This window comes from Linepithema humile, chromosome 8 (genome assembly GCF_040581485.1).
Source record: "Linepithema humile isolate Giens D197 chromosome 8, Lhum_UNIL_v1.0, whole genome shotgun sequence".
In the NCBI taxonomy this organism is placed as follows: domain Eukaryota; kingdom Metazoa; phylum Arthropoda; class Insecta; order Hymenoptera; family Formicidae; genus Linepithema; species Linepithema humile.
In genome coordinates, this window is record NC_090135.1 from 10,218,574 (window position 1) to 10,245,694 (window position 27,121).

Genomic DNA, 27,121 nt, shown 5'->3' on the forward strand with positions numbered 1-27,121 from the left:
TTTTAATGGCGCTTCCAGAATCTTGGAAATAAAAAAACTCTTCTTGAACGAAGATAAAGATAATTTATTGATTTCAACAAAATTGATGATTAAGATGTTGAAATATGAAATGTAAAATGTGAAATGTTTGCCATAAATCTTATTATACTCTGTAGATTAAATACAAATATTTGAGAAATGCTCAATAAATAATTTAATACATAATAATTTTTATTGCTGACGTGATTACACTTAAACTGATTGCAACAGATTTATGAGCGACGATAAATTTCAATTTACATTGTACACAATTAACTGTTTGTTTAAACAGATAAGATCACATGATTCAACTTTCGAGTAAGTACATTTCGTACAGCCTACGATCCTGTTCGTTACGGAATTTCGGAATAAAATTGATTTCTAATATTTCCTTGAAGCCTTCTTCCAAAGTTGGCGCTACATAATTTTTCCTATGCACACAAAACATATAGCATAATTTTAAATATTAATAAATACTATTTATATATGTCTCTTTACGATAATAATGTATAATTTTAGGGGAAGAATATATACACAAATATGTAAATTCAACTTACATGTAGGAGTTTATAATGTATTCGTTGACTGGAATGTGGCTTGGATCAGTCAACTCGCGGAACTATAAAAAAGATAAAGATTTCTTAACGGTTCACACAAATATATGAGGCGACAGTGATATATGAGAGATGTAATTCACCAAGTCGTTAAAGATATTTTTTGAATATAGAATTAGACATTTATCATTGTGTCATTCAACACATATGCACATTTATATTACATATTTCGTTATTTTTTCTTACTTATTTGTTAAAACTTATCAATTATCAAAGCAAAATTTTGAATATAAATGCAATTTTTGCAAATTTGTTTCTTTTCAATAAATAAAATAAATTTCCAAAACATTCCTTTCTGTGTGATGAAACTTTTATATCAGTAGATCAATTAATAATCTCTCATTACCTTATTATTATGCTTCGCATGTTGCATACTTGTCGTCATGACAAAACATCTAACTGGAACATTGCGCTTCTTTGCCACCACGGTATACCTCCGTCTCGAAGTTGGATCGGGATTAGTATTGTCAATAACTACACTCTTTCCTTGATTTAAATACTGCTCGACAGCAGCAATGCATTTTTGCCAACTGCCCAAAGTGTCTCTGTTCACGTATTCGTATTCTTTCAAATAATTCTTCGCAAAGTATGATTTTCCAGAGCCTGGACTACCGACCATAAGTATTATCTATTAAGAAAAAAATAAAATCCATAAATAAGGAGTAATAAGAATTTTAATATACAAATCGTATCTTAGTAAATAATTTTCTTTCAAATTTTCCAATATCTAATTTCTAAACATATGTTACAACTTCTCAAAAAAATAATTGTTAAACAATTTTATGTTCCTAAAAGCATAAGAGAATATCATGATACTTTTTCTCTCTCTCTCTCTATCTTTTCTCCAGTTTTAAATAACAATCAATATAAAATAATTTTAATTATTTACCTCTTGTTGCGTCAGCGTCAATTTCGCATCCGCGGGTTTGCATATATCGCCAGACTGTGGCAAATTTTTTGGATTGAATTTTGGTAATTCGTAAGGCGGCGCTTTGTGTTTTAGAAAATGTTCCTCAGGTGTCTCGAATTTGACGCCCACGTTCAGTGCAATTAATCGATCCGCACTTGAATGATCCTTCTTTCTCCCTGGAGCCCAGTTCTTCGGTCTACCAGCAGCGTCGCCGACATAGAACGAGTTATCCTTGTCGATCGCAATACCTCCGTTTTTCTACAATTTCAAAATTTGGAAATATAAATGTCTTCTCAGTGTACTTCATATATTTAAATGCGTACCTCTTTTTCCAATGATTCCCACATACCAATCGATGGTTTTCTATAAATGCTCTGTCCCACAGCGATAAAAACCTGAGAGGAACAAAAGTATAAACATATTATTGATTTCAAGTGAAAATTGTAGTTTGAAATATATAAAAATCTGATTATTATAGTTATATCGTACTTGGATCGGGACGCCAATTTTCTGCACGATCTTCTCAATCTTGACCTTAAAATCGCTGATCTTGAATTTGCCAATGCTCAGGCCAGCTTGATTCGTGAAAATCACTATCTTATATCCATTTGCGTGATGCTGCTTTAATTTACCAGGTACATCAGGGTACAGTAGCTGCCAATCATTACAGTCCTTTGGAAATACCAGGCCAGACTTGGTCTTTATCAAAGTACCATCCATGTCAAATGCAGCTACCTAAAATTAAAATTTATTTATGGAACCATTAATACATTTGGAAAAATTTGTAATAAGTTTGTAATGTTACAATATAATTATATTATTTTCATATAAATTAGATAAATTTGAAGGCAATTAAAATTACTTTTGATCGATTTTGAATAAGTGAGGCTGTGTAAATCAACAGTTTTCCATTATCAAAACTGTCCCACTTTGCTGAGACATTAGAGTCACTATTGCTTTCTTCGGGGATTGTGCTAGATCCGGCATCAGATTCCTTCTGATTGACATCATTTGAAGATGATAGTCCTTCTTTTTCTTCTTCAGAGTGATTATCCAGTTTCAGCATTTTTGCTTTATTTCTAGTTTCTTCCACTTCTGGTTTGTAAGATCTTTTTCTCCAGGCGAGATGTTTCATACATGGCGGTGGGTTAAATTCAATCTCATAGGCAAATTTACCATATAACAATTCCAAGCGATCGTTATGCCTGGCAGGAAATTTTACATCCTTTGAAGTCTTGAAACCGTTGAAGCCACAGGCGTGGGTGCCAACTTGCTGAATCGTGACTATGGCATCCGTGTAATTTGCACATAAACGAACTGTTAAAAAAATTCTCGATTATTTTTTCGTAACAATAACTTACAAACTAAAGCGCAAACACATTTTATTAGAAATTAAATAATTGCTTTCAATAATTGAACTGCAACTTACATTTTTAAAAAATTTTTGAAACTATGCATTTTAAATCTTGTAAATTAAGTAAACAAAATTATATAAAAATTTTATTCCGCAAAATTACAAGTTATAATTTTCAGTTGTTCCTATTTTGTATATTAAAATAAAATTTTAAAATCAGCCCGTAAAGAAACAGTAAAACATAACCTCTATACAAAACTTAACCTCTATACAATAGTGAATTTATGAATGAAATCTTAAAAGATCAAGCTAGCATCATGAGCAAATCATTATCGATATTTTCATAGATATTATTACACTTTATTAATACAGCTTTTTTGTATAAACAAAGATATCATGTATTAACGCGTAGCAAACACGTATTTATTGTGTTATAAATAATAGGAAAAGAAGCAAGTTTCGAAAAATACAAAACCTTGTTGTCGCGAGCATCTCGTATCTGTGATACCAGTTTCTGATGAACGTCCTACGAAAATTGGCGTGTTATCCGGCAAATAAATGTTCAATCGTGATTCCTCTAAATTACGTATATAACAGCTCTTGACAATCGCGCTCATCGCTGTGACACCAGATTTCAGACGCAAGCAGCATGAGGAAGGGAATACGCACTCATGCGCAAGCCACGTATATGTATGTCATGTGAACTCCGCGCTTCGGTAGCTAAATTAAATTTGGTAATTTAAATTTTAAAATATGAGAACAAAAAGAAATGTAATTGAATTAAAGTACTAAAATTAATTTACCACAAAAGTAATTAGGGTATCGAGAGATCTTTCAATCCCTCCCGGCGGTGAATAGGAGGTAACTCGTAACAGTGCCATCTATTGGTTAGCTAAAGCAACATTATGAATACATTGATGGTAAGTGTATCGACTGCACTAGTTGATTTGCGAAATGTTGAAATTTGCTGGCACTGTTATGAGCTAGTTCTTATATTATCATGTGCTTCTGTTAACAATTTCATAAAATCCTGTTTAAAATGGCGCGTTTCTAGCCGTTCCAGCAGGAACATAACCTTAATTTTTCTACATGCTTCTGACTACTTTTGACAGCGTTAGGATGCTCGTAAAATATTTAAATAATTAAAAGGTCTTTTTTAAAATTTTGTTGCAAAATTTAAAATGCCAATTGTTAAAGAAATTAAGAAACGACGTCTTTTATTAGGACGTTTTTAGAACGTCTTAAAGATATCTTTCTTTAGATATAAAGATGTTTTTTTTAAGTGTTTTTGTTAAGTGTTTTTAATAAACAAATCTTTTAATTAAGTATTGGATTATTGGATGTCTTAGATAATGAACAAAGTGTGAATCCTTCATAAGACTAGTTATAACCTCCCTAGTGTGATACCTCTCTTGCCCTGACATTTCCTTCTCTTATTTTTTTCTTTATGGTTAGAACGGTTAAAACAGGTTAGAATTAATTTGAATTGTACAGGTCGAGAAAGACGCAATATAATTTTGTACCGGATCAGCAAAACATTAACAAGGTATGTTTGTTATTAAATAATCATTATTTGATTGATTTAACTGATGTTTTCGACAAATAAGTTTTGTATGACAAAGTGTTTGGAAGTCATTCTTTGTGTCTGCAAATCAAAGTTTATGTTAATTTTGATTTTATATTTTCTACAGATAAAACATGTATTATCACAAGAAATGTACGGTGCTGGGTTGCACATCGACCGGCATGAAACTTCGTGCATTCCCACTGGCGACTAATAAAGAAAGATTTCTGAAATGGCTGAGAGCTTGTGGAAACGTTCAATTGTTGAAGCTATCAGAAAGACAGTTGAGACATAAAGTTGTCTGTGACTTACACTTTGAAACAAAAGTGAAACTGGCATCTACTTTGTCCAGGGTCGCAGTTCCCACCTTGTTTTTGCCAAGTATGTACATTTTAACATCTGGAACATCTGTAAATCATCAGTTATTCATTTTGATGTTTTTATAGAGCCTATTGATGTGTCCAGTTACAAATTTGATGCAGATAAGGATTCAGATGCAGATACAAAACTAAGGTAAGTATTAAATATAAGTATTTGAAACATTTTATACTTGTGTTATGATAATAAAATTGTAGATGATTACTGCATAACATTATAAAAATGCTTAATAATGTTATTATATTGCAAATAACATAAATATAAATGTTAACTATTAATTGCATCATAATAAATGGTATACTATTTAATAATAATTTTTAATGTACATGTAACAGAGATTATATAACTGTGGCAGAGTTATTGGAGTCAGAAATTGAAGGAAGTGAGGAGGAAATCTCCGAACAAGAGCAAAATCTTAACGTGGAACAAGAATGCGACAATGCTGAACAAGATGCAGCTTCTCTCTCGGACAATTCCGAGCTGAATAATAGAGTGTTGCTTAATGAAGACGTTTATATCGGCAGAAATGGATTAACTGAATGGAGGAAAATGCCCTGCGCAAGTGAATCTGTCACAGATCCTTCTCCCGAGGAACATGTTGCACAATCGAGTTCTCATTGCTCTACTGCGGATAAAAAACCTTGCGAAATCGAGAATGAGCTGTGTGCTTTACGCGAGTTTATTGACAAGAATATGCTGGATGAGATCATAACTGGTACGAATTTGTTGATTAAGCGTAGGCGACTGTCTCGCACATACTCCCGGTGCAGAGATTTGAACGAGACAACGAGAACCGAGCTGCTGGCAGTATTCGGTCTGCTATATCTCGTCGGTATGAAACGAGCGAGTCACACAAATCTACTGGAACTTTGGGCCGACGACGGCACCGGCCTGGAAATATGCCGCTCCACCATGAACTATAGGTAAGCGTTGTTTTTTCTTCTGTAATATAAATTATAAGTTTGTTGATGCAAGTTATAATTTTATAGAAATTGATATTTTTAAACTTTGCTAAATAATTTATCAAATTAACTAAAAAATTTTGTACGATTTTTTGTAATTTATTATTTGTAATACAATTGTTTGCAATATATTTTTCTAATATACTTCATATTTTATTACAAAAATCCAATTCTCTACTAACATAGAAACCGATTACAGACGGTTCCTGTTTCTCTTGGACTGCCTACGATTCGACAACAAGAGCACCAGACTCACACGATTGAAAGAGGACAAGTTGGCATCCATAAGAAATATCTGGAACAGATTCGTAGAGAATTGCAAGAAATCCTACTCGCCCAGCGGCTCGCTCGTTATCGGCGACAGATTGAAGAGTTTTCAAGGCAAGTGCAGCTTCATTCAACATATGCCCGACAAGCCGGCGAAGTACGGACTGAAGATCATTAGCCTGGTGGACGCCAAGACATCCTTCACCTGCAACATAGAGCTCTACTGCGGGCAGCAGCCAGAAGGGCCTTACAGAGTCGAAAACGATCCCGCAGCCATCGTGCACCGACTGCTTCAGCATATCAAAGGCTCCCCCAGCAATGTTACCTGCGATGATCGTTACACCACGTATCCTCTCGCCGTTTCGTTGCTAGACGACAATATAACGTTCCTCGGTGCGATGGGAAGAGCCCACGATGAAGTGCCTGCGTGCTTCCTGTCGGGAAAGTGGAGACCAGTCGGCAATTCCTGTTTCGGCTTTCGGGACGATGCTACATTGGTGTCTCATGTGACGGAGAAAGGCAAGGCGATCGTCGTGCTCTCGACGATGCATCGTCAGGCGGAAATCAATCCGCGTACCAATGTACCGGCGATCATTGAGGAGTACAATGCGGCCAAGGACGCGGTGGACGTCGTGGAGCAAACGTGCGCAACATATTCCGTTTCGAAAATGACGAAAAGATGGCCGCTGGCAGCGTTCTTCGCGCTGTTGGACATCGCCGGATTGAACGCTCAGATTCTCTACAACACTTCCCAGAGGAAGATTATGCAGAAGTGCAGGAGGGGCTTCCTCAAGAATCTTGCGCTCGCGCTGTTGAAGCCGCATTTACAGGTGAGCAGCATCGGACGAGAAATAAATTTATAAATATTTAATTTTGATAATAATAATATATTGAGTTTTTATATTAATGTTCTGTACGTGCCAAAGTAATGTCAATTTATGTAGAAATTTAATATTAAATAATTTTTATGTTAACAAATAAAGATTTCTAAATTAACATTCCTATTGCAGGAAAGAGCGAAGATAAAGAACATTCCTCTTAACATTCAAACCACAGTCTTGAATAACACATATGAGAACAGCGTTGAACGTTCCTCGAATAAACGGTCCCACGAAACGGATGAGGAGGTGGACGAGGAGGAAACAGCCAGGAAGATGGGCCCATGCTTTCTATGCGGACGACGCAAAATCACGCGTACAGCATTCAAATGCAGCACCTGTTTGAAATTCACCTGCAAGGGACACATAACGTGTACGAAATACACTTGTGAAAAGTGCGACGAAAACACAGTGTGCGACATTTAGCACCGATGTATGAATAGTTTTTTCTCTTTACATGTATATAAAAGGTGAGTGACTTTACGAAATTTATAAATATGACAAATTTATAAAAAATCTTGTTGAGATTTCATAATTTTTCCCACGACAGAAGATTATGAAGTTAGTATCGTATGGTTTTAATATTATATATAATTATATATTATATTATTATTATATAATTAATTATCTATAATATTAATTATATAATGTAATAATATATATTTATATAATATTGATAACAAGAATTTGGAAAGAAGATCACGATTTTATTCTTTCATTTTATAATGGCACAATATAAATTCCTATCAATCCTTTATTAATTCATCATCATATTGCTCTGTAATGTACATTTCATCTCCAAGTACAACGTATACAGGATGTCCTAGAAATACCGCGCTTTCTTCCACCACACATTTTATTTCATTCGAAACTGTAGTTTTAAAATCGTTAGGAAATGTATATGAAAAAAAGTATTGCTCATTCAAATTTTTAATTATGTTTCTTTACTTGGCAGCAGAAACGCGTTAGTTCTAGAACACTGTATAAAGATCCAGTCTTCTTCTGCGGCACCGACACCCTCGTCCCTGACTCATCAGGCGTGTTATTTTTCGATCAGTCGAAGCTTCGACGCCAGTCATGTGGCGGCCAGCCAATGATCTTGAATGAACGATGATCCGGGTTTCACATTCGGTGATTAGTTAGGCGTTGCGCGATCAACCTAGAGAAAGAAACAAGATTAAATCAGACTTGAGTCGGGCAATCAACGATGTTTTTTTTTTTTTTTTTTTTTAATAGCAATTATAAAATCGATTTGCGCTCATCATTTAACAGATCTACACTGATCTCATCTGTTACTTTACGTAGTGTCGTTTGCTTGTTCAAATCGTGTCTATTCGTTTATCGAGTGAATAATTGTACTTTATTCGTTCGTTTTATAGCCTCCCTAATGGTTTTTTATTACTTTTTGCTTTGCAAAGTCATCGGACGACTGTTTTACCGCCTCTCGATTCTCTCTAGCGCCTGTCGTGCGTACAAAGCTGCGAAACAATTTGTTATATGCAACTTATTTGCAGCGATAACGTTGAAATTCTCATGAAAAGCGTAAAAATCCACGAATCTTCTCCGTTCTCATCCTACGCACTTTTTATATAGGTTGCTGTTCGTACGAGACACAAAAATAAAGAAACGCAAGTCTGCTACAGTCGAATGGAGCTTATTTTGTAAGCGATTCGGTCGCCCATATAATGCACTCGATATTCTTTTCGATTCTCTATAATTTATCGTGATATGCGATCTTATTGTTCCGCTAAAATCTTTATGAACTTCGCAAACCTACTTTACACACTCGATAAATGTAGTAGATATATCGTCTGTTAATGTTAATTGATTCTGTTTGTTAATTTTATATATTCATAGATATATATATATATATATATTTTATATATATTAAATAGATAGGTTCTCTTTCTAGAAATTGATAGCTTGTCGCAAAGAACGGATAGATATTTATTTGTATTTTACTCACCTGAGCTTTTGGGTTGAGGTCTACTCGAGCATTTGACTTTCGTTTAATATTTACTGTGTTTTGCGTTACGCACATTTGGCGTGATTCTTATTACTTTTCTCGCCCAGTTTCTTTTCTCTTTCTCTCTCGTATAGCTTTTCGCTAGTATTTGTCACTGATCGATTTCTTAATTTAGCTTTTAAGTAAATTAAAAAAATCGTGTGCATACAAAAACTCTACACTCTGCATATAAAATAAACTATTACTCCGAGTGAATTGTCGTACATTTTACTTTATAACAGACTTTTACGTTACAACAGACCAAACCTGAAGCAATTATTCGTAAACTCAAGGACGCTAATATTCGTTTTAAAGCTTACTTTTATTATCATTGGACTATTTGTGCAAGTAACGAAAGTAACTCTACTGACTCTATTTGTCGATTGCTTTTCTTTCTTTCTTTTTTTTAGTGGGTGGATGATCTTTAGCGAATTTGACGTGTTCTTGCTGGAGGGATGATATTTTCTGTCACTCCCCCTCTGACTTTCATTCATTGTTCCCTAAGTATCTCAGCTTGTCGCTACGCCTGTGAAATAAACTCAATTTTCGTCAAATTTTGTCTTAGATCTCAGCATTGTACGCTTTAAATCGTACTCGTGTCGTTCCTTAATCAGTAATACAGTGTTACACGCTAAAATGATATCATGACTGTATCTTTAAAAGCTACAAACGATAAGAGAATCTATTCTACGCTGTTAGATTATACTTATTATCTGAGCTTGTCAATTAATCCCAACGTTTACGCTTAGATTCAGGGGATGGAATATATTTCTGGAATAGTAATGTCATCGTGAAAGATTAATGTGCAAAATTCCTTAAGGATTTGAATGTGGCAATTTACGATCTTATATCCTTCCTTAGATTCGTACAATACTCTTTCTAAGTTATCTAGTTTTTTTTTTTATATTTACCTTCGTAATTCAATCGTGTCGATTTTACGATTTCTTTAGGACCTGGACTTTAGGACCCTCCCTCTTCGTCTGTTCATTCTTTCACCAATTCGGAGTCGAGTTTTCTTTTCTTTTTTAATCGAAAGTGCCGAGAGGAAAAATTTATTATTTGATATCTTTGATGAACAGATCTTTGAAGATTTTTACAAATTTGTACGTCTCCAAGATTGACCTTTCGGAGAACAGCGTTTTTAATCGTTCTCGAAATTTTTTTGTCGAGATCGGCTCCAAATTGGTCAAAGAGTTGGCAAAACTCGAAAAGCGGCTCGGTAAATCTCGAGTGTAATCACGGCGGATTAATCTAATCTCTACTAGAATTTGGTAAAATGGCTCATACCTACTTCGTCACTACGCTAACGAGGTGAGCGCCTCATTTATCGCTCTATTCGCCCATTCATTTCTTTTAGCCTGTCTCTCTCTCTCTCTCTCTCTCTCTTTCTCTCTCTCGTTCTAGGGCAGTTGCTGGTTTCGTCCGTTCTTTTATCTACTGTTCTCTCGTGCCGGAGGTGAGGTGTGACAATAATAACAAATCTTCGATGTATCGATGCTTTGTGATCTTTCATATTTTTTTTTCTTTCTCTCTTCGACGTTTCGTCTCGTCTTAAATCGAGCGGTCGGTTACAATAGGATACCGGAAGTGACAATACACTATCTCTAGAGTCACTCGTAAAAAGGCGTACACAACAGAACACAGTACAAACTAATCAAGCGAATTGCGTTAATTAATATAAAATGGTGAATTAGACGCTATTGAAATTCGAATTTGTTATCCTACGCTCATTTCTCCCCTTACACGGCCGGCACGCAATACTCTCCGCCGAGGAAAAAATCTAAACTCCATAGTCGCCGATTGTTAAATAAACAGATAAATGCATACTAGTGTTTCTCTTTTCATTTTCTTCGACTAAACGCAGTATTCGTGAGAACTTTCCATCGATTGTCTACGCCAGCGTTGACGTAGTTAATTGTTATAGATTACTAATTAAAACTACACAGAGTTACAGAGTAAATTATAAAATTGGTAATTTTAGCCAACAAGAATTACAATAAATTATAAAATGATCTCAATGAACAATAATTACAATAAATTACAAAATTTTCAGTAACTTTATCCTCAAAAAAAAGCTTTGTGTTCTCAGTTTGATTTCATTCAAGTAAATAAATATTTAACTCAAGCAAAATGGATGAATTTCGCGATCAAACTGGTTGCAAATTGTCGGAGTACAAAGTAAAATCTTTTGCTAGTAACCTCTTTCTAAGTCTCGTTGGGGGATGAAGTACACAAATTCTGAAATCCACATACGCGTTCGCCGCGACTCCTTCTCTTTCCTTCACAAAGGATTTATTTTCTATTTACAAAATACAGGACGCCGCCCCTTACACATTCTTAGTCAGCCGTCATCCACGCTCTTTCGTCATTGCTGTATGTTCTAATTGATATTTATTACTGTCACTATTAAATTACGCTACAAATCGTGGAGAGAACATGCTCGAGATTTCACGCTCGATCAGAGTTTGAACTTAATCCTAGGTCGCCGTGCATCCACGTGCAACGTGGCGACGATAAGTGAGATAATGCGATGTGTAACGTGTGGATGGATGTGTGTGTATTATCGCTAAATGTCAAGTATAAAATGTGTATTCCCTACATATCGTATGTGTGTGCCTGTGATATACAGGATGTTTAAAAAAAAATGTTAACACTTATATGGAGAATTCGTACATTTATATACTTTCTTTCCTCTGCAGTGTTGATTGAAAAACGGCAAATGAGATCGTCTTGGAACAGAGAAGACAGTCTCGCGTTGTCATTTCGATCAACTGCAGAGAAAAGAAAATATATACATGCACAAATTCTCCATATAAGTGTTAATCTTTTTTTTTTAAGCATCGTGCATACGGTTGGGCTTCCGTTCCACGCGCGCGAGGTCTGTATGGCGAACGGAAATAATGGAGAATCTCGAAAGCAAAGCGAAGGAGAGCGAGCGGGAAAAAATGCGAATCCGAGCTCCGTAGAATCGTAAGACACCGCAGAGAATTGTGTAACGGAACAATTCTCTGCACATCGCGCACAATTTTTCTGGTTATTGGTTTTACAAGTAAACACACGGTGCGATATTTCCTCAGACAGAACACAATCAATCTTTAAAATCATTTGCAATATCAATAAAATATAAAAAGCATAAATAAAAAAAATTTGTACGGTCGTCTGATCAAAAATTCACCGGAAGACACATGCCGCGATTCGCATCTTTTCCAATCGATCCATCATTCAATCAAGTCGAGTCGATCAACTGGATCAATATGGTGAGGCTGTTACGCAGACTTCATTCAAGGTAAACTCTCTCGCTCTCCGTTAAAAAAAGAAAAAAAAAAGAAAAAAAAAAGAAGGGTACATTCGGTTTTGCTTTCATCAGATTCTACGATTGTCAATCGCTCTTCTCTCGATTTCTTTTCGCAATCTCGAAAGGAGAGAGAGCACTGTCTCTGTCCGTCGAACTTTCGCGTGCGCTGGGAGACGGTTCGACCTTTTCTGTGTATGTATAGATATATATATATTTTTTCCTTTTTGTTTTTTTTTTTTTTTTTCGTTTGGAAAAGATTGTCTACTTAGATACAAGAGGTTAATCAGAGCGGACTGTTTTAATTGAATGTGTCGGGTATCTCTTTAATAACGTCGCTGAGACTGGGCGTTTTGGTAACCAGCACTGCCACCTGCAAACAACCATAGCTCCTCCATTCCATTACTCGGGAAATAGAAAATTCATGCTGCTGCATCTCTCTACACATTACACAAAATCGTACGCCCTATCGTATAGATCCTTTTACGATATCGCTATCTATCCACCTTTGCCTGCCTATTACTCTTTTTTTTTTTTTTTTTTTTGCACATGCCGTGATCTCTCTTTCTTAAGTGTGCTAGAAAAAATGAACTTCTCGCGAACGATAAGATGTCCTTGTAATGCAAATATCTTTTTCAATTTTTTGCTGATTTACTTTTATATTGTGAATATAAACCGCGAACGTCTTCTAACGCTATGGATAGACATGTGATATCTCGTAAAAATTTCCGTAATACTGCAAATACTTTTGTAAGAACTGTAAACACTTTTCTTTTTTAGTATGCTACGAATGCCTCGTGATATTGTAAAACGTTCCGATGACATGTATTGCGAATACTCGTTATAACATCGTGAATGCTTCTCGTTTACTTTTACACTTACAGCGCAGTGTGTCTAAATTATAATGTCATGCTCGGCTTTCTACATATGAATCCAGTTACGTACATCTCTTTTTTTTCCATTGTGTTACATGTGTGCAGTATTAACTGTGATTCTTACATGACTTACAACAATGCGGACTGATTAAACTTTTCCTGATTTTAGGATTTGCAAATCGCAACTGTTGAATCCGCAGATTTTTCGAAATATCATAAATCGTAATCCGTTTTTTTGCGTTCTCTGATTCTTAGACATGCCAAAATTTCATCGATTCCTAATCAATTCCTAAAATCTCCTGAATATAATAAAATGTTTTGCATTTTTTTTTTCTTTGTCAAAGCGTGAAAACAGAAATCTTTTTGTATAAACTGACTCGTATATGCCGTCCTTGATCCTACTTTTTGTACTTTTCGATATTTCTCCCTTACAGTTTTGATTGATATTGTGGACACTTATTTGATAAATCCTGTCTAAATTCTACAACGCTTATACCGTTCCAATCGGTTTGACTAAAGCTTTCTTTCTCAATCAATGAATTTTTCTGTACTGCGAGTTGTACTTACCGTAGTCCTGCTTCCCGTAAACACTGTCCTGATTCGGATAATCTGCAATCACAAGAGATAGTGTGACTTTAGGCCAATGAGCTTCACAGCGGAGAAGGAAATACGAAAGAGGCGAATGACTCAGACGAGAAAATATCTGCAAAGAAAAAGTCGCGCGAAATTTCAAGAAAGTGGCTTCGGATGAAGCAATTCATGAAAAAGTGACGATTCGTTAATTAATTAGAGTTAATTAATTAGAGTTAATTAATGTCAATTAATTTAAGAAAATATTTTTAGAGTTAGAAACAAATTTATCCGTTAAATAAATAGAAGTTAAATAGAAAAAAAAGAAAGACTTAACAAAAAGAAAGACGAATTAAAAATAAAATGAGAAATAATATAATGTGCTAAACAATAAGTAACATTTTGTACATTTTGCGTTCTTTGGGTGAAGTGTTACGTTTCACGGATATTTTGTAGTGAGAGATGGCAGGAGGCAGTGCTGCAGTGCTGGTGTCCTCATGAAAGGATTTCTTATCCGACTTTTATATAAATTTCTCATCACGTTGGGAATGAAAGTTCGTGAGACTCTACGCAACTTTTGTGTCGATCGCGAAAAAAAAAACTCGGCGAAAGATTCGGAGCTCTGCAGATCCGAATGCGAGAAGAATTTTCAGGGTTTCAAAGCTCGAAAATTCGATTGTACAATCAAACGAACTTGTGAATCAGATCGTTTCTCGTCTGAATCGAATCGTGCTGGACATTTATTACGGGGAATAGCTTCTGCGTTAACTCCACATGTCGCCCGGTAAATGAGAGCGTCAGAAAGAAGCGATTTTCAGGAACTCGTTTACTATCGAAACGAGACGTCAGTTATTTGTAATTTACGAAAATATATATAAAAGAATATTACACAATAATGTCACAAATTTGATTGAATTTTGAGAAGCCCAAATCTCCTAAATATTTATTTTTATCAATTTCTTCAATGGAAATTGTTAGAATAGAATTTAAAACACCAAACACGATACTATAAATCATAATATTCTTTTGGGTGCAAGCTTTTCCAACGAGGAAATTCAATAATTCAATATTCAGTGTCTCGACGGTAAACGAGTCCTTAAGGACTGCTCCAGTGGCCGTAGCGAAAGATTTAATGAGCATACATACAGAGTGTCGCAGTCGTTAACAGATCTCTCGATCGATTTCAAATCGCCTCGCGCCTCCGCTTCGAGAGATCTCCCGTTAATGGCGGGACGCTCTGTACAATGCGAGAAACAGCGGTGCGATGACAACGGAACGAGAGAGAGAACTAACCGTAAGGTTGTGTCGAGTAACCACCTCGGTGGCCTAAGTTGGCGTTAGAACGGTCGTCGTATGGGTTAGCAGGGGCATAACCGCCCCCGCCACCCGGCCCCGCCGCTGGCACTGCCTCCTGGTAATTGGCTGGACATGCATTACGTAGTATTAATAAGCTAGCTACATACGGCGTCCTGATCTCCTCGACGAGTACAGTCGAGCATGTACTCGATCATTTCGCGATCGCGGTCGCGATCGACCAATCCGTTCGTGATCTGACAATTCTTTCAAGTTCCGCCATTTTTTCTTGCCAACTCTGTGAAATTTATAATTCCTGATATCTCCGAAACGTTCACAATCAGTAATAACTTGAAATTTCAAAATGCTTATTCGTGTGAAATTATTATGTCAACGCTTCATTATGTATTAAATTTAATTAAGTTTTTGAACTTGCTGATAGAAGTTGTTACTGATCAATCTTTGGAGGAATTAAGAATTCAAGAATTTTAAAGATTGCCAAGAATAAATAGCGGGATTTGAAATTGTCAGATCACGAAGAGTTGATCGCGATCGATTAAATCCGACTCGCGCACTCAAATAAAAAGAATGACGGTGTGTTATAACATCCTTTCGAACGCATTTTTCGGCACTGTCGAGTTGTGAGAAATAAAAGAAATAAGGATATGTTACGCGTGCACGCGACAGTCTTCTCGCTTTTAGATTTCGTGACTTACCGGAAGACGGAGCTTTGCCGTAACTGTAGGGATCGTTAGCGCTGAACCCACCTGCAGAAGGAACTGACGATGAGCCGCCGTATCTGTTGTCCGGTGGTGCCGAAGGATACCCCTGGAATCGAGAGGGATGAAATAATCGCTGGTCGCTCTGATTGAAAACGATTATTTCAAATTAATATAAATTCTATTAATCTTGATGAAAATTGAAATTTTAAATTATTTTGAGAATTTGGATATTTAATTAAAGAAAACTGCTGGATTTAAATAATTGAAAGTAATTAATGGCAAATTTATATTTACGAAGAATGTGCTGATTAAAAACAATTTTACTTTGAATTAATATCAATATCAGAATCCTATTAATTTTAATCGAATTAGAAATCTAAAATTACTTAAAAGATTTTAATATTTAATTATTACAAAACTAACAGGAAAATTTAAATAAAAAATTAATTTTTCTCGATTAAAATGACCTGAGCAAGTAAGCTATCCTACAAAATTATCTTCTAAATAAAAAATTAAGTAATCGAAAGTATAGTATTTTATGTGCAATTCATAATACAATTAAATCTTTTACATATATTTAATTCTTTAGAATAAAAAAACAAGCAGTTTTAACTATATTTATACTTTCCTAGTTTTCCACGCTAATTACAAACATAATTAACCCAAGAAAATAAATGCTTTTGATAAAAAAGATATTTTAATATAAACTTTTTAAAGTCTATTTTTGCTCCAAAATAACTTTTTATATAACTCACTCCTTTATCGGGCCACTGGATTATGTTGAGTATATTATCTTAAGTTTAACTTACCGTCGTTTGCGCGTAATCAGGTGGTTGCTGATAACTTTCATATCCTTGATAGGATTGTGTGTAGCCCTGTTGTGAACCATATCCACCACCGCCATATCCTACTGACTGTTGTTGTTGCGGCTGTTGCTGTCCACCGTAAGCGCTATTTGAGCCTCCATAATTACCTTGACTGAATTGTCATACATCAAACAAAATATATCGTTAATATAGACGGTCCAGAGTTTTCTGCATCTCACTATTAACGTTTTGTTATTAATGTCATGAGTTTCTAAAAGCCTGTAGAACACTCCGCAAAGTAATAAATTTAGCAAATTTAAACCTTATAATTTAAGCATCATAAATATAACGATCGACAATAAACTTTAATATTTAATAAATTTGAGTATATTAAATGGGCTTTTATATATATATATATATAACTTTTCTTTTTCACGGAAAACTCTATCATTTTTAAACATTGCAAAGCAACAAATAATTCTCTAGAAGCTTACCTGGAAGATTGAGTGGCGTAGCCATTGGACGGCTGTGAAGACGGCTGATCAAAACGTGGTCTTTTTGAGGGTCCGCTGGAGCTGGGCGGTCCTCCTCGTTTTGTTGGGCCGCCGCGGCCACTACCGAGTGGTCCCCTTAGACCACGATCTCCAAAACCGCCTCCACGGCTCGGTCCACCTCTACCTGATCCTCCTCTGAAATAAGGAAAATTTTGTCCCAATTAATAACAAATTTTAATACAATATAATAAGATTTAAAGATCTTTTTATTTCTCACATTAATGATTCTTTTTATTAATAAGTCTGCTTTTCAAGTTCTAACGGATAAATCTAGTAAAATGCTACCTTGGTCAAACTAAGGAAACCTGTTTAAGAAGCAAACAATAGATTTGGAATCTGAGATCTCTGAGATGAATAGAAACGGCACACAAAAGAAATTTGTAAAGGATCTTTGTTGCAGTGGCTTTAAATTTTGGAATTTTGCAGTCATGGAAACTACTACAGTGTTATACTACGGTTGTGTTACATATTCTATTATGATAATATCAAAAATAGCTTTTTCCAAGCACAAGAGATATAATTTCTTATAATTTTTTTATAAAGAATGCAATATCGTCTTTAAAAGTGCTCCTTTACATCACAATTTTAAGAAATTCAAGATTAGAGTTGTAAAAAAAAGGCTTTCGCGTACAGTATCATAATTCTAAATCAATTTCAAGTCATTCTACCTGGATCCTCCTCTGCCTCTGTCCATGCCACCGCCGCGACCACGGAAATTGCTGTTACCTCCGCGGTTATCTCCTCTGAAGTCTCCTCTACCTCTGCTGCGGAAGTTGCTGTTTCCACCTCCTCTGCCGCCGCCACCTCGTGGAGGACCACCCATTCCTAGTGGTGGTGGTCCACCTCCAAGTCCACTAGACATTCCAGGTTCTGGTGGTCTGTAATTAAAGATAAGATTTAAGCGTTTTACTTTAATTATTTTAAAAAATTAAGCATTTTCAACAATAATTACCCCGGAGGAAAGTGACCGCCTCGTCCACCTCGACCAGGAGGTCCACCTCTGCCTCTCATTCCAGGTGGACCACCTCTCGGACCAGGACCTCGTCCACCTCGTATCATTCCACCACCACGAGGACCAGGGCCACCTCTGTAACAATAAAATAATTTGATTAAATGCTCATATAATATTGTATTTTCTTATCTATCTGTTTGAGAACAAAGTAACTTGGAACAAATATTTGCACAGTAAAATTAGTACAAACTTTATCTTTTAACTAGTTAGATCTTTACCTTCCTCTGTCACCAAAACCACCACGTCCTCTCATTAATCCTCCAGGGCCTCCACGGCCCCGAAATCCTACACCTCTACCACCAGGTGCTCCGTCCATTGTTCAAGCTTCCTGTAATGTTTATCATAATTATATAAGGTTTATTAAGCCTGAAAGCCCAATAACTAGAGAATCCTTAAAATATAGGTTCAAGCATCTGAGAAGAAATTTAGAAAAAAAAATCTTGTGTCGTTTTATTCATTGATTCATAAATCTACAAAGTATATTAAATCCTCAAAATATATATTATGTATTCCTATCTAACCAATCAAAAATACATGTAACATTTACTTCATATATTTTTCTACAGTGTATTTTTGTACACAACAATCTATATATTATTAACATCAACTGTTTTCTAACCGCTTAATATTACAAATGCAATTAAAATTACACTGGCGTAGTGCTGACTTATATTGCATGTACTTTTTTATTCAGATACAATACCGAGAAAAGCGGCAATACGAGACCGCACTGCACCGACGCTATTTACGAGATTCCGTAAAGAATGTTTTATTGAGGAATACTCGTGAATATTCGAAAAAAACAAACTCGAATGAATAACTGTACAAATATGAAACGCAATCCATTGAAGTAAAGATTTACTCACGATGAATAAAGGGATAAACAACCAGCTCATAAATCACACGAAGCTGAGAAACAAAATGGACGTTTACTAGGAGCGGAAGAGAAGCATCGACTTATAACACAACGCAAGTCAAGTTCGCGTCGTTCGCCTGCCAACAAAAAACCATTAACATTGTTTACACCTAGCGTTACACAAAAGTCTCTAGAATGCTTATCTTTTTAATTGAATTTTACATCAAGGGCAATATAAATCCTGTTCAGATTTATTTATTGGCTACAATTAAGGTAGGTGATTAATAATTATTAAATCACGCGTTATGGTTTGAAGAATATTATAGGAGATTGCAAGTTTATGTGGATATATCTTAAAGCCTGCATCAGACTATGGCTTAGTTTACATCGATTGTTTAATACGCGTACCAAATACTAATAGCGTTTTCGATTATACAGGATTTGAACGACCCAGGGTTGGTTAATGACGTCATTGCAACCTCTCCACCAATGAAAGACTTGCATTTATAGTAAAATAGTGATTGATCAACTCTGGGTCGTTCAAATCCTGTATAATCGAAAACGCTATAAATCTGCTTCTTTGATAGGTATAAATCGTTTAGTGTAAAATCTACACCAATCAAAGAAGCAGATTTAATACTTGGTATGCGTACTAAACAATCGGTGTAAACTAAGCCTATGCAACTTGTTGCAGCAATTTTCAAGGGAGCTAGTAAGTTACTAGAAATGCTGTGTGCTGTATGGTGTATTTTTAGCAATTTACTAGATCGCCTGTAAATTGCTGCAACAAGTTGCACAATCTGATACAAGCTTCAGGCAATCGATCGCGATCTATTCCCCAGTGAAACGAGCTTAATGCCCAGAAGATGGCGTGCGTGACGTCGAGCGCAACTCCCGCGCGATCACATGACTAGCCGGCGCTACTACGATTGGCCAATAGTGGGGCATTTAAACCGACGAGCCGTTGCTTGTTTCAGCGACGAAAAGCAGCGGTTTGAACTGACGAAGTTCGGCAGAGCGGCGTATTCCTGTGGTACACGTAACGTGGTGTTGACGCGTTCACACGATTACTCTTTTTTTTTCTTCCGTCGTATCGCAACGGTTGCTCGCGCACACGCGAGAGTAAAAACCTATAACACGCGTCCTAACGACTCGCGTGTGTGCACATTTATTGTCAACGCGCACTTTTTCGCCGGAACGGTGGAAACGTGAGAGAGCCCGGCGATTTCGACGAACGGAAAGCGCGGCAGCGGTCTAGTGCACGATGTCGAAGGACGAGGAGAGCAAGATACCGAGCGTGATATATGACGCGAAAAGCGGCAAAAGTTATATGAAGGGCCGATTCTTCGGCAAGGTAAGAGATACAGCGATTTTTCCACGCCCTTGAGAGCCTTATTCTCTCGACCTTGTAAAGTCATGCTCGTTTTCACAAACTCTTTTCGATACGTATACATTCATCTTGTTCTTTCTGTCTTTCTTTCTCTCTCTCTTTCTCTCTCTTTCGGCATCCGACACTTGTTGCACTCAATGAAGATAAGACTTCGATATAATTTATGACTGAAAAAATCGCGACACAGTTAAATTTTGTGTTTTTTGCTCTTATTTTCCTTTCGGGATTTGAAAGACATCCAATGGATATCCAAATTGAGAGATCTGACTTGAAAAAATCAGATAAAATGTGATAAAGTTTGTCATTGTAGAAAGTCGTTTTAATATCTTTTTTAATGCAAAATTATATTTTTCTTTGAAGTTTATGAGTACTTCAATTAACAAAGAAAAGCTTTATGTCAGATAATTATTTTTAATATTTTTCTAAATTGTGGATCTCATACTTGACACTTATTGCATTTTCACAAAATACATTGTCATATAATGCAGTTATTGCAACTGAATAGTTTTAAATATTCTATTCATGTATTTACATATTTTATTCATTGTTTCTTGAATTTATTGATTACTTTATTTTATCAAAACTTAATTTAATTATAAAATATTAGTTGCTTTACTCTCTAAAATTTTGTTTGTGGAAATTTTTCTTTTACTTAAGATTGTTCTTATTTTGTTATTTCTAACTTTGTTTTTTGCAGGGTGGCTTTGCAAAATGTTACGAGATCACAGAATCAAAATCACATCACGTCTTTGCTGGGAAGATTGTACCAAAGTCATTGATGGCAAAAAGTAATCAGAGGGAAAAGATGACACAGGAGATTGCGATCCATCAGACTCTGAATCACAGGCATATTGTTGGCTTCCATGGTTTCTTTGATGATTCTCATAATATCTACATTATTCTGGAACTCTGTCGTAAAAGAGTAAGGCATTTGCATTGATATTTGCTTTGAGAATTTGATTGAGTGTGAATTTGATATATGAAAATGTATATAAATTAACATTTAATATTTTAGTCGATGATGGAATTGCACAAGCGCAGAAAAGCGCTGTCGGAATGCGAAACTCGATACTTCATGAAACAGATCTTGGATGGAGTCTTTTATCTGCACCAGCATAGAATAATTCATAGGGATCTGAAGCTGGGAAACCTGTTTCTGAATGATGATCTGCAGGTCAAGATCGGTGATTTTGGATTGGCCACCAAACTGGAACATGATGGTGAACGAAAAAAGTAATTAAATTTTATATATCTTTTAAAATTCAATTTATAGTTTATCTCCTAGAATTTAATTTTTTTCCCAGAATTGAATTAACATTTCCAAATTATGTTAATGAAGATTTTGAGTTTTTATTATTCAAAAGAAATTAGTTTTATTAATTTTATTTTTTTATATTATTTGGTTTATAATAATTTTTGTCTGATCAACATATATTTTTACAGAACCGTGTGCGGAACTCCGAATTATATAGCGCCGGAAGTGTTAACGAAGATTGGACACTCGTATGAGGCCGATGTGTGGAGTATCGGCTGTATAATGTACACACTGCTTGTGGGCAAGCCGCCATTTGAGACATCGACTCTGAAGGAAACATATGCCCGGATTAAGCAAGTGCAGTATGAAACACCGCAGCACATCAGCAAACCCGCCATAAATATGGTATCGAACATGCTGCAATTGAGCCCTTCAAAACGTCCCTCCGTTGCCAAACTAATGAAGGACTACTTCTTCTCTTCCGGTAAAGCAAATCAACACTTTATAAATAAAAAGAAATATAGATCTGCTCAATACTCATTTTCTTCGCAAAGCAATTATTTAAATTGATTTTTAGATAATATTAATAAATTTTATTAATTATTAATAGATTTTTATTAATTAATAGATTTTATTAATAAATATATTAGAGAAGAAAAAGAGATATTTAGAGAACAGCAGCATTATTGCTCAATAAGTATTTATTTCATGAATGATTAAGGAAGAAAAAGTTATAGGAATGTCAAAACTTCCAAATCTATTTTCTATCTTGTATGGGTTTGTCTAATTCCTGATAACAAATATTTACACATTAATATCTGTATTCTGGTTTTAATCGCTTTTCTTTTCTTTTTTCTTTTCGTGATTGTCGGAAGATCTGTATTATTTCACATATAGACAAAAATTAACAAATGGAACAAACAACCGTGCTTTATTTTATTATATTTTAAATAATTACAGGATACATGCCAACAAGTTTACCGCTTTCCTGCCTAACGATGCCGCCACGATTGGACATGCTCGAGTCACACTGCAACCGCAAGCCACTCAGCGAAATGAATCTCAACGGCCACTCAGAGCAGGACAATATGTCTAATCGAGTGACAAACAGCCCGCGGAAAAATAAAGTGAAAGATTCGAAATTATTAGCCAGTATCGAAGTTGTCGAGACGAACCACGTCAATCACGATCTCAAGGCCATGCTTTCCACACTGAGACATCAGCTGGGCGCCGTACTGAAGACCAAGCCTAGTAGAGACAGACAAAACGATCCTCGGCTTCCAGGAAACTCTTCAGCAGGTCGGTCTATGAAGAAACCAGCTCCTGCAGCTTAAAATCTCTTAACAGCACAGAATTTCTAGAATTTAATAGAATTAGAATTTAGAATAATTAGTTTCTGAAGAATATTCTTACAAATTCTGGTAACTATGTTTTGTTTCGTAAACTTTGTTAATTGTTTTCAATAAAATATGAATATCCTCTTTTTTTTAAATATGAAGAATATTCCCTTGTTTTAACAAATTTATCACGTTATTTTTTTTTTTAGACATGCTGTATGCAATTTACAAGATGTTGATACACAATTATTGCGCACTTGTATATAATTATGCACAGCGTTATTACATTTCATATTACTGCATGATACTGATGCATTTTTCTTGCAGACGAAATGACCGATCCGGCGGCGCATCCCGTGGTTTGGATAAGCAAATGGGTGGACTATTCAGATAAATACGGTTTCGGATATCAACTGTCCGACGACGGCGTTGGTGTGATGTACAATGACGGCACGCGATTAATCATGCTGGCAAACGGTTACAACATACACTACATCAATCGCGATGGCGACGAACTGTACTATACGATCAAGGAATTTCCAACCCATCTTGATAAGAAGATGAAGCTGATGAACTTCTTCCTAAAATACATGAACGAGCATCTGATGAAGGCGGGTGGCTCCATCGCGGTGAAACAGAGCGACTCCCTCTCCAGAATCCCATATATGCATCAGTGGTTCAGAACCCAGACGGCCGTGGTGATGCAATTGACTAATGGCACGGTGCAGGTGAGTGCTAATTAATCGGCGATCTCTTCAAATTTATAACTTATCGTTATCTCATATATTTGCTAATTAAATACTTTTCTAGATTCTTTGATTATCAATGTGTCACACACAGATTTTAAACGATATTGAAGCTAGTTGTTTATTTTTTATGAAGATTAAATCTTGTAGTTGTTTGTCATAAAGATATGATAATGTGCGTTATAAATAATAACGCAATCTAAATTCAGGGCTTACAGGATTAATTTTTTGCATAATTTACAATTTTTTATTATGTAAATTATTTATTTACTTATTGTCTGTTTTAATACGGTAGTTTCTTATTATGGTTACATTGTTAGAGATGTTGTATGCTTGTTCCATGATAAACAAATCTACTTATCTGCTTCGCAGGTCAACTTCTTGGATCACACGAAGATTATCATGTGTCCGTTGATGGCGGCAGTCACTTACATCGACTTGGATAAGAATTTCCGAACCTACAAATTCCAGACAATCCAGGAATATGGCTGCTGCAAGGGATTGGCAAAGAATCTAATGTATGCATACGAGAAGATCGGCTTGATGCTGGTGAGTCCTCACTGTCGATAAAATCGTGTTGAGGACAGTGAAAACGGGAGATAAATGCAGAGGAAACAAATAATAGGTGCCGCGCCTCTCCTGGCCCCATGAATTAACTTTAACGTACACAACATATATATTTATTTTTCTAATAGCGCTGTCTTTGTAACGAAGAAGATATATTGAGAAACGGGCGAACGGGGACTGCGATTACACGCGACATTCTGCCCCGCTTGTACGCCCCGATTTTTGTACAGACGTATAGAATTTTGCTAGGCAACCTTTTTCCCTTTTTCTTTTTTTTTTTTTTATTAATCAGCGTGAAAGAGAGAGAAAGAGAGAGAGAGTGAGAAAGGCCGATCGCGCAACGAAGACGCTCCGCGAGAAGATATTCCATCTTTGCTAGACGTGCCATCCCCCGTTAGTACATTTATTTACAGCTAATAAGATAAACGTGTGACTGCCGAATTCTCCATTAATTTTGACTTGTATTCTTCAAAGACTCTTCCCTCATTTTCATTTAGACAGTCAATCTCTGATAATCGCCTCTGAATCGCACAATTGCAGAATCTCGCGCGAGAACCACTCATCTTCGTTGACTCGTAACGACCACGAAGGTGCTTTGCTCTGACTTTTCTAGTGAATCATGTTCAATTCCAGAAATCCCGCGCCGCGCCCACCGCGTAGAAGGAAAGAGGTGAACCGTGCAGTGCGGAGATAATCATGATTCTACGGAGTAGTGCAATCTAACGTCTGATATTTTCTGATAGCCGAGATGCGGGATACGTTAGAAAGCTAGTCTTCTGACTGACGCAGCGTTGCTTACTCGTCGCTTCCGATCGATGTCCGCCATCCGAGTGCCAGTTTTCCCGCCTCGTTCGAAGCAATGTGAATCGGACCGTCCGAGCGGTAGCTTTTTAAATTCATGAGTCACTCGAATTTAAATGCGTTTAGAGGATAAGATCGTTCGAGATAAGACATTCCAGAATTTTGTGTAACAAGTTCTGTCGCGTGTTTAGGACCTAATCTTTTCAGTTATGACGTATTGGTAATCAAAAGTGTGATTGTTAACAGAAATTGAAAAAAAAAACATGAAAACGACTAATTGAAGAAAACAAAAAAATTGAAAGAAATGTGAAACCGACTAAAAACTGACGATAAGATAAATTGTGGCATTATGTGAGTCTTTTTTGCTTTATCATTTAATGCGCGCTTTTTATGCAGTTGATAAGAACGACTGTTTTTCTCGTGTACTTTAATACTTTTTATACGGAACGAATTTTTTTTATGCGGAACGTCCAAGTTCTTTATTTCGGAAATTTTATATCAACACTTGGCTTTAACAACGATGTGTGACCTAAATTAAAAATTTGAAGGAAAGCTTTGGAATTTATTTTTCCGCTTACATTACATAGTATGCGAAATTGGATATAAAAAAAAATACATTATGAAGTTTATAAAAAATTTTTGAGATAAAAGAATGTGAACAATGAATGGCGATCTGTCGAATTGTAAAAGATTCAGTGTGCGATTTGCATTTTCTAACATTGCTTCGACCGATTAGAAGACATTAAAAGTACGAAATCAATTCTATCGAATTATCCCACGAAGACTATACGAAGACTATATTTTGCTTAATAGATATAAAACTATTTTTTTACGAAGCTAAATGACGACCAGTGTGTTAACGAAATTGATGCGTGTTGCTATACGGTGTTGTTATACTGCCAGAAAACTTCCTACATAATCCTTCATAATATTAGATTGTTGCAGAACTTGCGTCGACTTTTGTAGAATTATTGTAATTTCGGATCATTACGAAAGTTTCCGATTGTCTTTTTCTTCCACTGGCAAAATTGTGAACTCTATCGAAGACCTCACGCGCGATTTGGAATCAGAGAATCAAAGAATCTGATTAATGAAACTCCTAGGATCTAAGAAGTTGACAATTGCAGGATATGTCAAGGAATTTAACAGATTTATAAAATGCCTGAGAAAATCATGAATTGAATTTAAAGAAGGTTTATGAAAATATTCAAAGTTATTTTTGAAATTGTGAAGTTTGCAAACATGTCGATTTTTCAGGCATATTAGGATCCTTAGTCTTTGATAACTGATAACTAATTCATGTTGAGATATTTGTAAGCCCTTAGATATTTGTACATTCTTATATCCGTGATGTAAAAATTGTAATGCTTAACTGAGTTGACATTTCAAATAGTTCTAAGGCAATTCACAATCATCATATAATGATTTGAGGCCAGAAAAGGATCTTGCAAGCAAGATTCCAGTGACTCCGCGCCGAGGAAAGCGATGGAAACTCTCGTAAGGGTCTGCAAGAATCGGTTTATTTCTTATAAAGAGACTGCGCGGTAGAAAGTAGTTATATTCGCATAGTAAAATTAATGTAAGTGTATAACGAGACAATAATAGGTAATTAATCACATTAGGAACTATCCGAAGGAGAACGGTGTTAGCTTAGCGAATGACGTTGCGTTATGTTAAGTTACATATATACATGTCTTAGGGGGCGAGAAAACAATGATAGAGTATGTCAAGTAATTCAGTAATAAGTAGATGTACATATAAAAAAAAGTTGTTGGTGACCGAGAGAATTATAAATAAATGCAACGAAAGAGGGACCATGGATTGCGAGGTTATGTTTAGGTGAAAATTGTTAGGATAATATTTTTACAACGTGTCAATGTACAACACTGTTTTGAAGAAAGCACAATATAGAAATAAACTGTTTTTTTGTATAATTCTTCATTGAGAAATTCTCTTTGGAAAGTGTGATTCTATATATTATAAATTAGGATTTTTTAAGGCAAAGCTTTATGTAAATTGTTATTTACTTAAAGCAAGACATTTTTTTGTACATGCGACAACAAAAAGAAATTACAAGATGCTTAGCAATTAGAGA

General features: G+C 35.7%; 4 protein-coding genes across 15 annotated transcripts in view; 2 read left to right on the forward strand and 2 right to left on the reverse strand.

The window, feature by feature from the left end:
- LOC105676739 (piggyBac transposable element-derived protein 4-like) overlaps positions 1 to 7,561 on the forward strand; it is a 71,167-nt gene extending 63,606 nt beyond the window's left edge. The window contains exons 1-7 of one of the 2 annotated variants that reach the window (XM_067360401.1): positions 3,890 to 4,045; positions 4,391 to 4,442; positions 4,588 to 4,841; positions 4,907 to 4,973; positions 5,174 to 5,761; positions 6,000 to 6,897; positions 7,078 to 7,561. In XM_067360401.1, coding sequence (XP_067216502.1) covers positions 4,595 to 4,841; positions 4,907 to 4,973; positions 5,174 to 5,761; positions 6,000 to 6,897; positions 7,078 to 7,371 — 2,094 coding nt within the window. In that variant the 5' untranslated portion in view covers positions 3,890 to 4,045; positions 4,391 to 4,442; positions 4,588 to 4,594 and the 3' untranslated portion in view covers positions 7,372 to 7,561. Of the gene's footprint in view, positions 1 to 3,889; positions 4,046 to 4,390; positions 4,443 to 4,587; positions 4,842 to 4,906; positions 4,974 to 5,173; positions 5,762 to 5,999; positions 6,898 to 7,077 lie in introns of those variants that run through there. The other variant, XM_012374854.2, reaches the window with a different exon arrangement.
- On the reverse strand, positions 190 to 3,588 carry PNKP (Polynucleotide kinase 3'-phosphatase). The gene is made up of 8 exons (XM_012374855.2): positions 3,372 to 3,588; positions 2,405 to 2,859; positions 2,032 to 2,277; positions 1,866 to 1,937; positions 1,522 to 1,800; positions 979 to 1,260; positions 576 to 637; positions 190 to 449 (listed from the first exon to the last, which is right to left on the reverse strand). The coding sequence occupies exons 1-8, from the start codon at positions 3,511 to 3,513 to the stop codon at positions 326 to 328; spliced, it is 1,662 nt and encodes a 553-aa protein (XP_012230278.2). The 5' UTR covers positions 3,514 to 3,588; the 3' UTR covers positions 190 to 325.
- Positions 7,562 to 7,681: 120 nt separating the features above from the next.
- Positions 7,682 to 19,067, reverse strand: LOC105676766 (keratin, type I cytoskeletal 9). Of its 11 annotated transcripts, XR_010891483.1 has the most exons (11): positions 18,941 to 19,067; positions 18,293 to 18,402; positions 18,015 to 18,149; positions 17,731 to 17,940; positions 17,003 to 17,197; positions 16,512 to 16,680; positions 15,697 to 15,844; positions 14,981 to 15,109; positions 13,685 to 13,726; positions 8,912 to 12,615; positions 7,682 to 8,104 (listed from the first exon to the last, which is right to left on the reverse strand). XR_010891483.1 is itself a non-coding variant. In XM_012374911.2 (10 exons), the coding sequence occupies exons 2-10, from the start codon at positions 18,388 to 18,390 to the stop codon at positions 12,569 to 12,571; spliced, it is 1,137 nt and encodes a 378-aa protein (XP_012230334.1). In that variant the 5' UTR covers positions 18,391 to 18,402; positions 18,941 to 19,067; the 3' UTR covers positions 7,682 to 12,568. The 11 variants fall into 11 exon arrangements, 10 of the variants coding, with proteins under 10 accessions (XP_012230334.1, XP_012230335.1, XP_012230333.1 ...); XM_012374911.2 differs by having other exon boundaries at positions 7,682 to 12,615; positions 15,697 to 15,808; XM_012374912.2 differs by lacking the exon at positions 8,912 to 12,615.
- Positions 19,068 to 19,917: 850 nt separating this feature from the next.
- polo (Serine/threonine-protein kinase polo) lies at positions 19,918 to 26,960 on the forward strand. Its single transcript, XM_012374909.2, has 8 exons — positions 19,918 to 20,284; positions 21,018 to 21,242; positions 21,336 to 21,553; positions 21,764 to 22,059; positions 22,536 to 22,874; positions 23,240 to 23,640; positions 24,031 to 24,207; positions 24,859 to 26,960. The coding sequence occupies exons 1-8, from the start codon at positions 20,195 to 20,197 to the stop codon at positions 24,883 to 24,885; spliced, it is 1,773 nt and encodes a 590-aa protein (XP_012230332.1). The 5' UTR covers positions 19,918 to 20,194; the 3' UTR covers positions 24,886 to 26,960.
- The last annotated feature ends 161 nt before the right edge of the window (positions 26,961 to 27,121 follow it).

Excerpts from the sequence above, each read along its gene's own strand:
- PNKP (XM_012374855.2), bottom strand. The coding sequence starts at position 3,513 with ATGAGCGCGATTGTCAAGAGCTGTTATATACGTAATTTAGAGGAATCA. Across the intron at positions 2,278-2,404 it reads TTATTCAAAATCGATCAAAA|GTAGCTGCATTTGACATGGA; the intron begins GTAATTTTAATT and ends TTTTAATTTTAG. Across the intron at positions 1,261-1,521 it reads TGACGCTGACGCAACAAGAG|ATAATACTTATGGTCGGTAG; the intron begins GTAAATAATTAA and ends TTTTCTTAATAG.
- LOC105676766 (XM_012374910.2), bottom strand. The coding sequence starts at position 18,390 with ATGGACGGAGCACCTGGTGGTAGAGGTGTAGGATTTCGGGGCCGTGGA. Across the intron at positions 17,941-18,014 it reads GGCGGTCACTTTCCTCCGGG|ACCACCAGAACCTGGAATGT; the intron begins GTAATTATTGTT and ends CTTTAATTACAG. Across the intron at positions 15,845-16,511 it reads CTGATTACGCGCAAACGACG|AGCGACCAGCGATTATTTCA; the intron begins GTAAGTTAAACT and ends GTTTTCAATCAG.
- polo (XM_012374909.2), top strand. The coding sequence starts at position 20,195 with ATGTCGAAGGACGAGGAGAGCAAGATACCGAGCGTGATATATGACGCG. Across the intron at positions 21,554-21,763 it reads CATGATGGTGAACGAAAAAA|AACCGTGTGCGGAACTCCGA; the intron begins GTAATTAAATTT and ends ATATTTTTACAG. Across the intron at positions 24,208-24,858 it reads AGAAGATCGGCTTGATGCTG|AAATCCCGCGCCGCGCCCAC; the intron begins GTGAGTCCTCAC and ends GTTCAATTCCAG.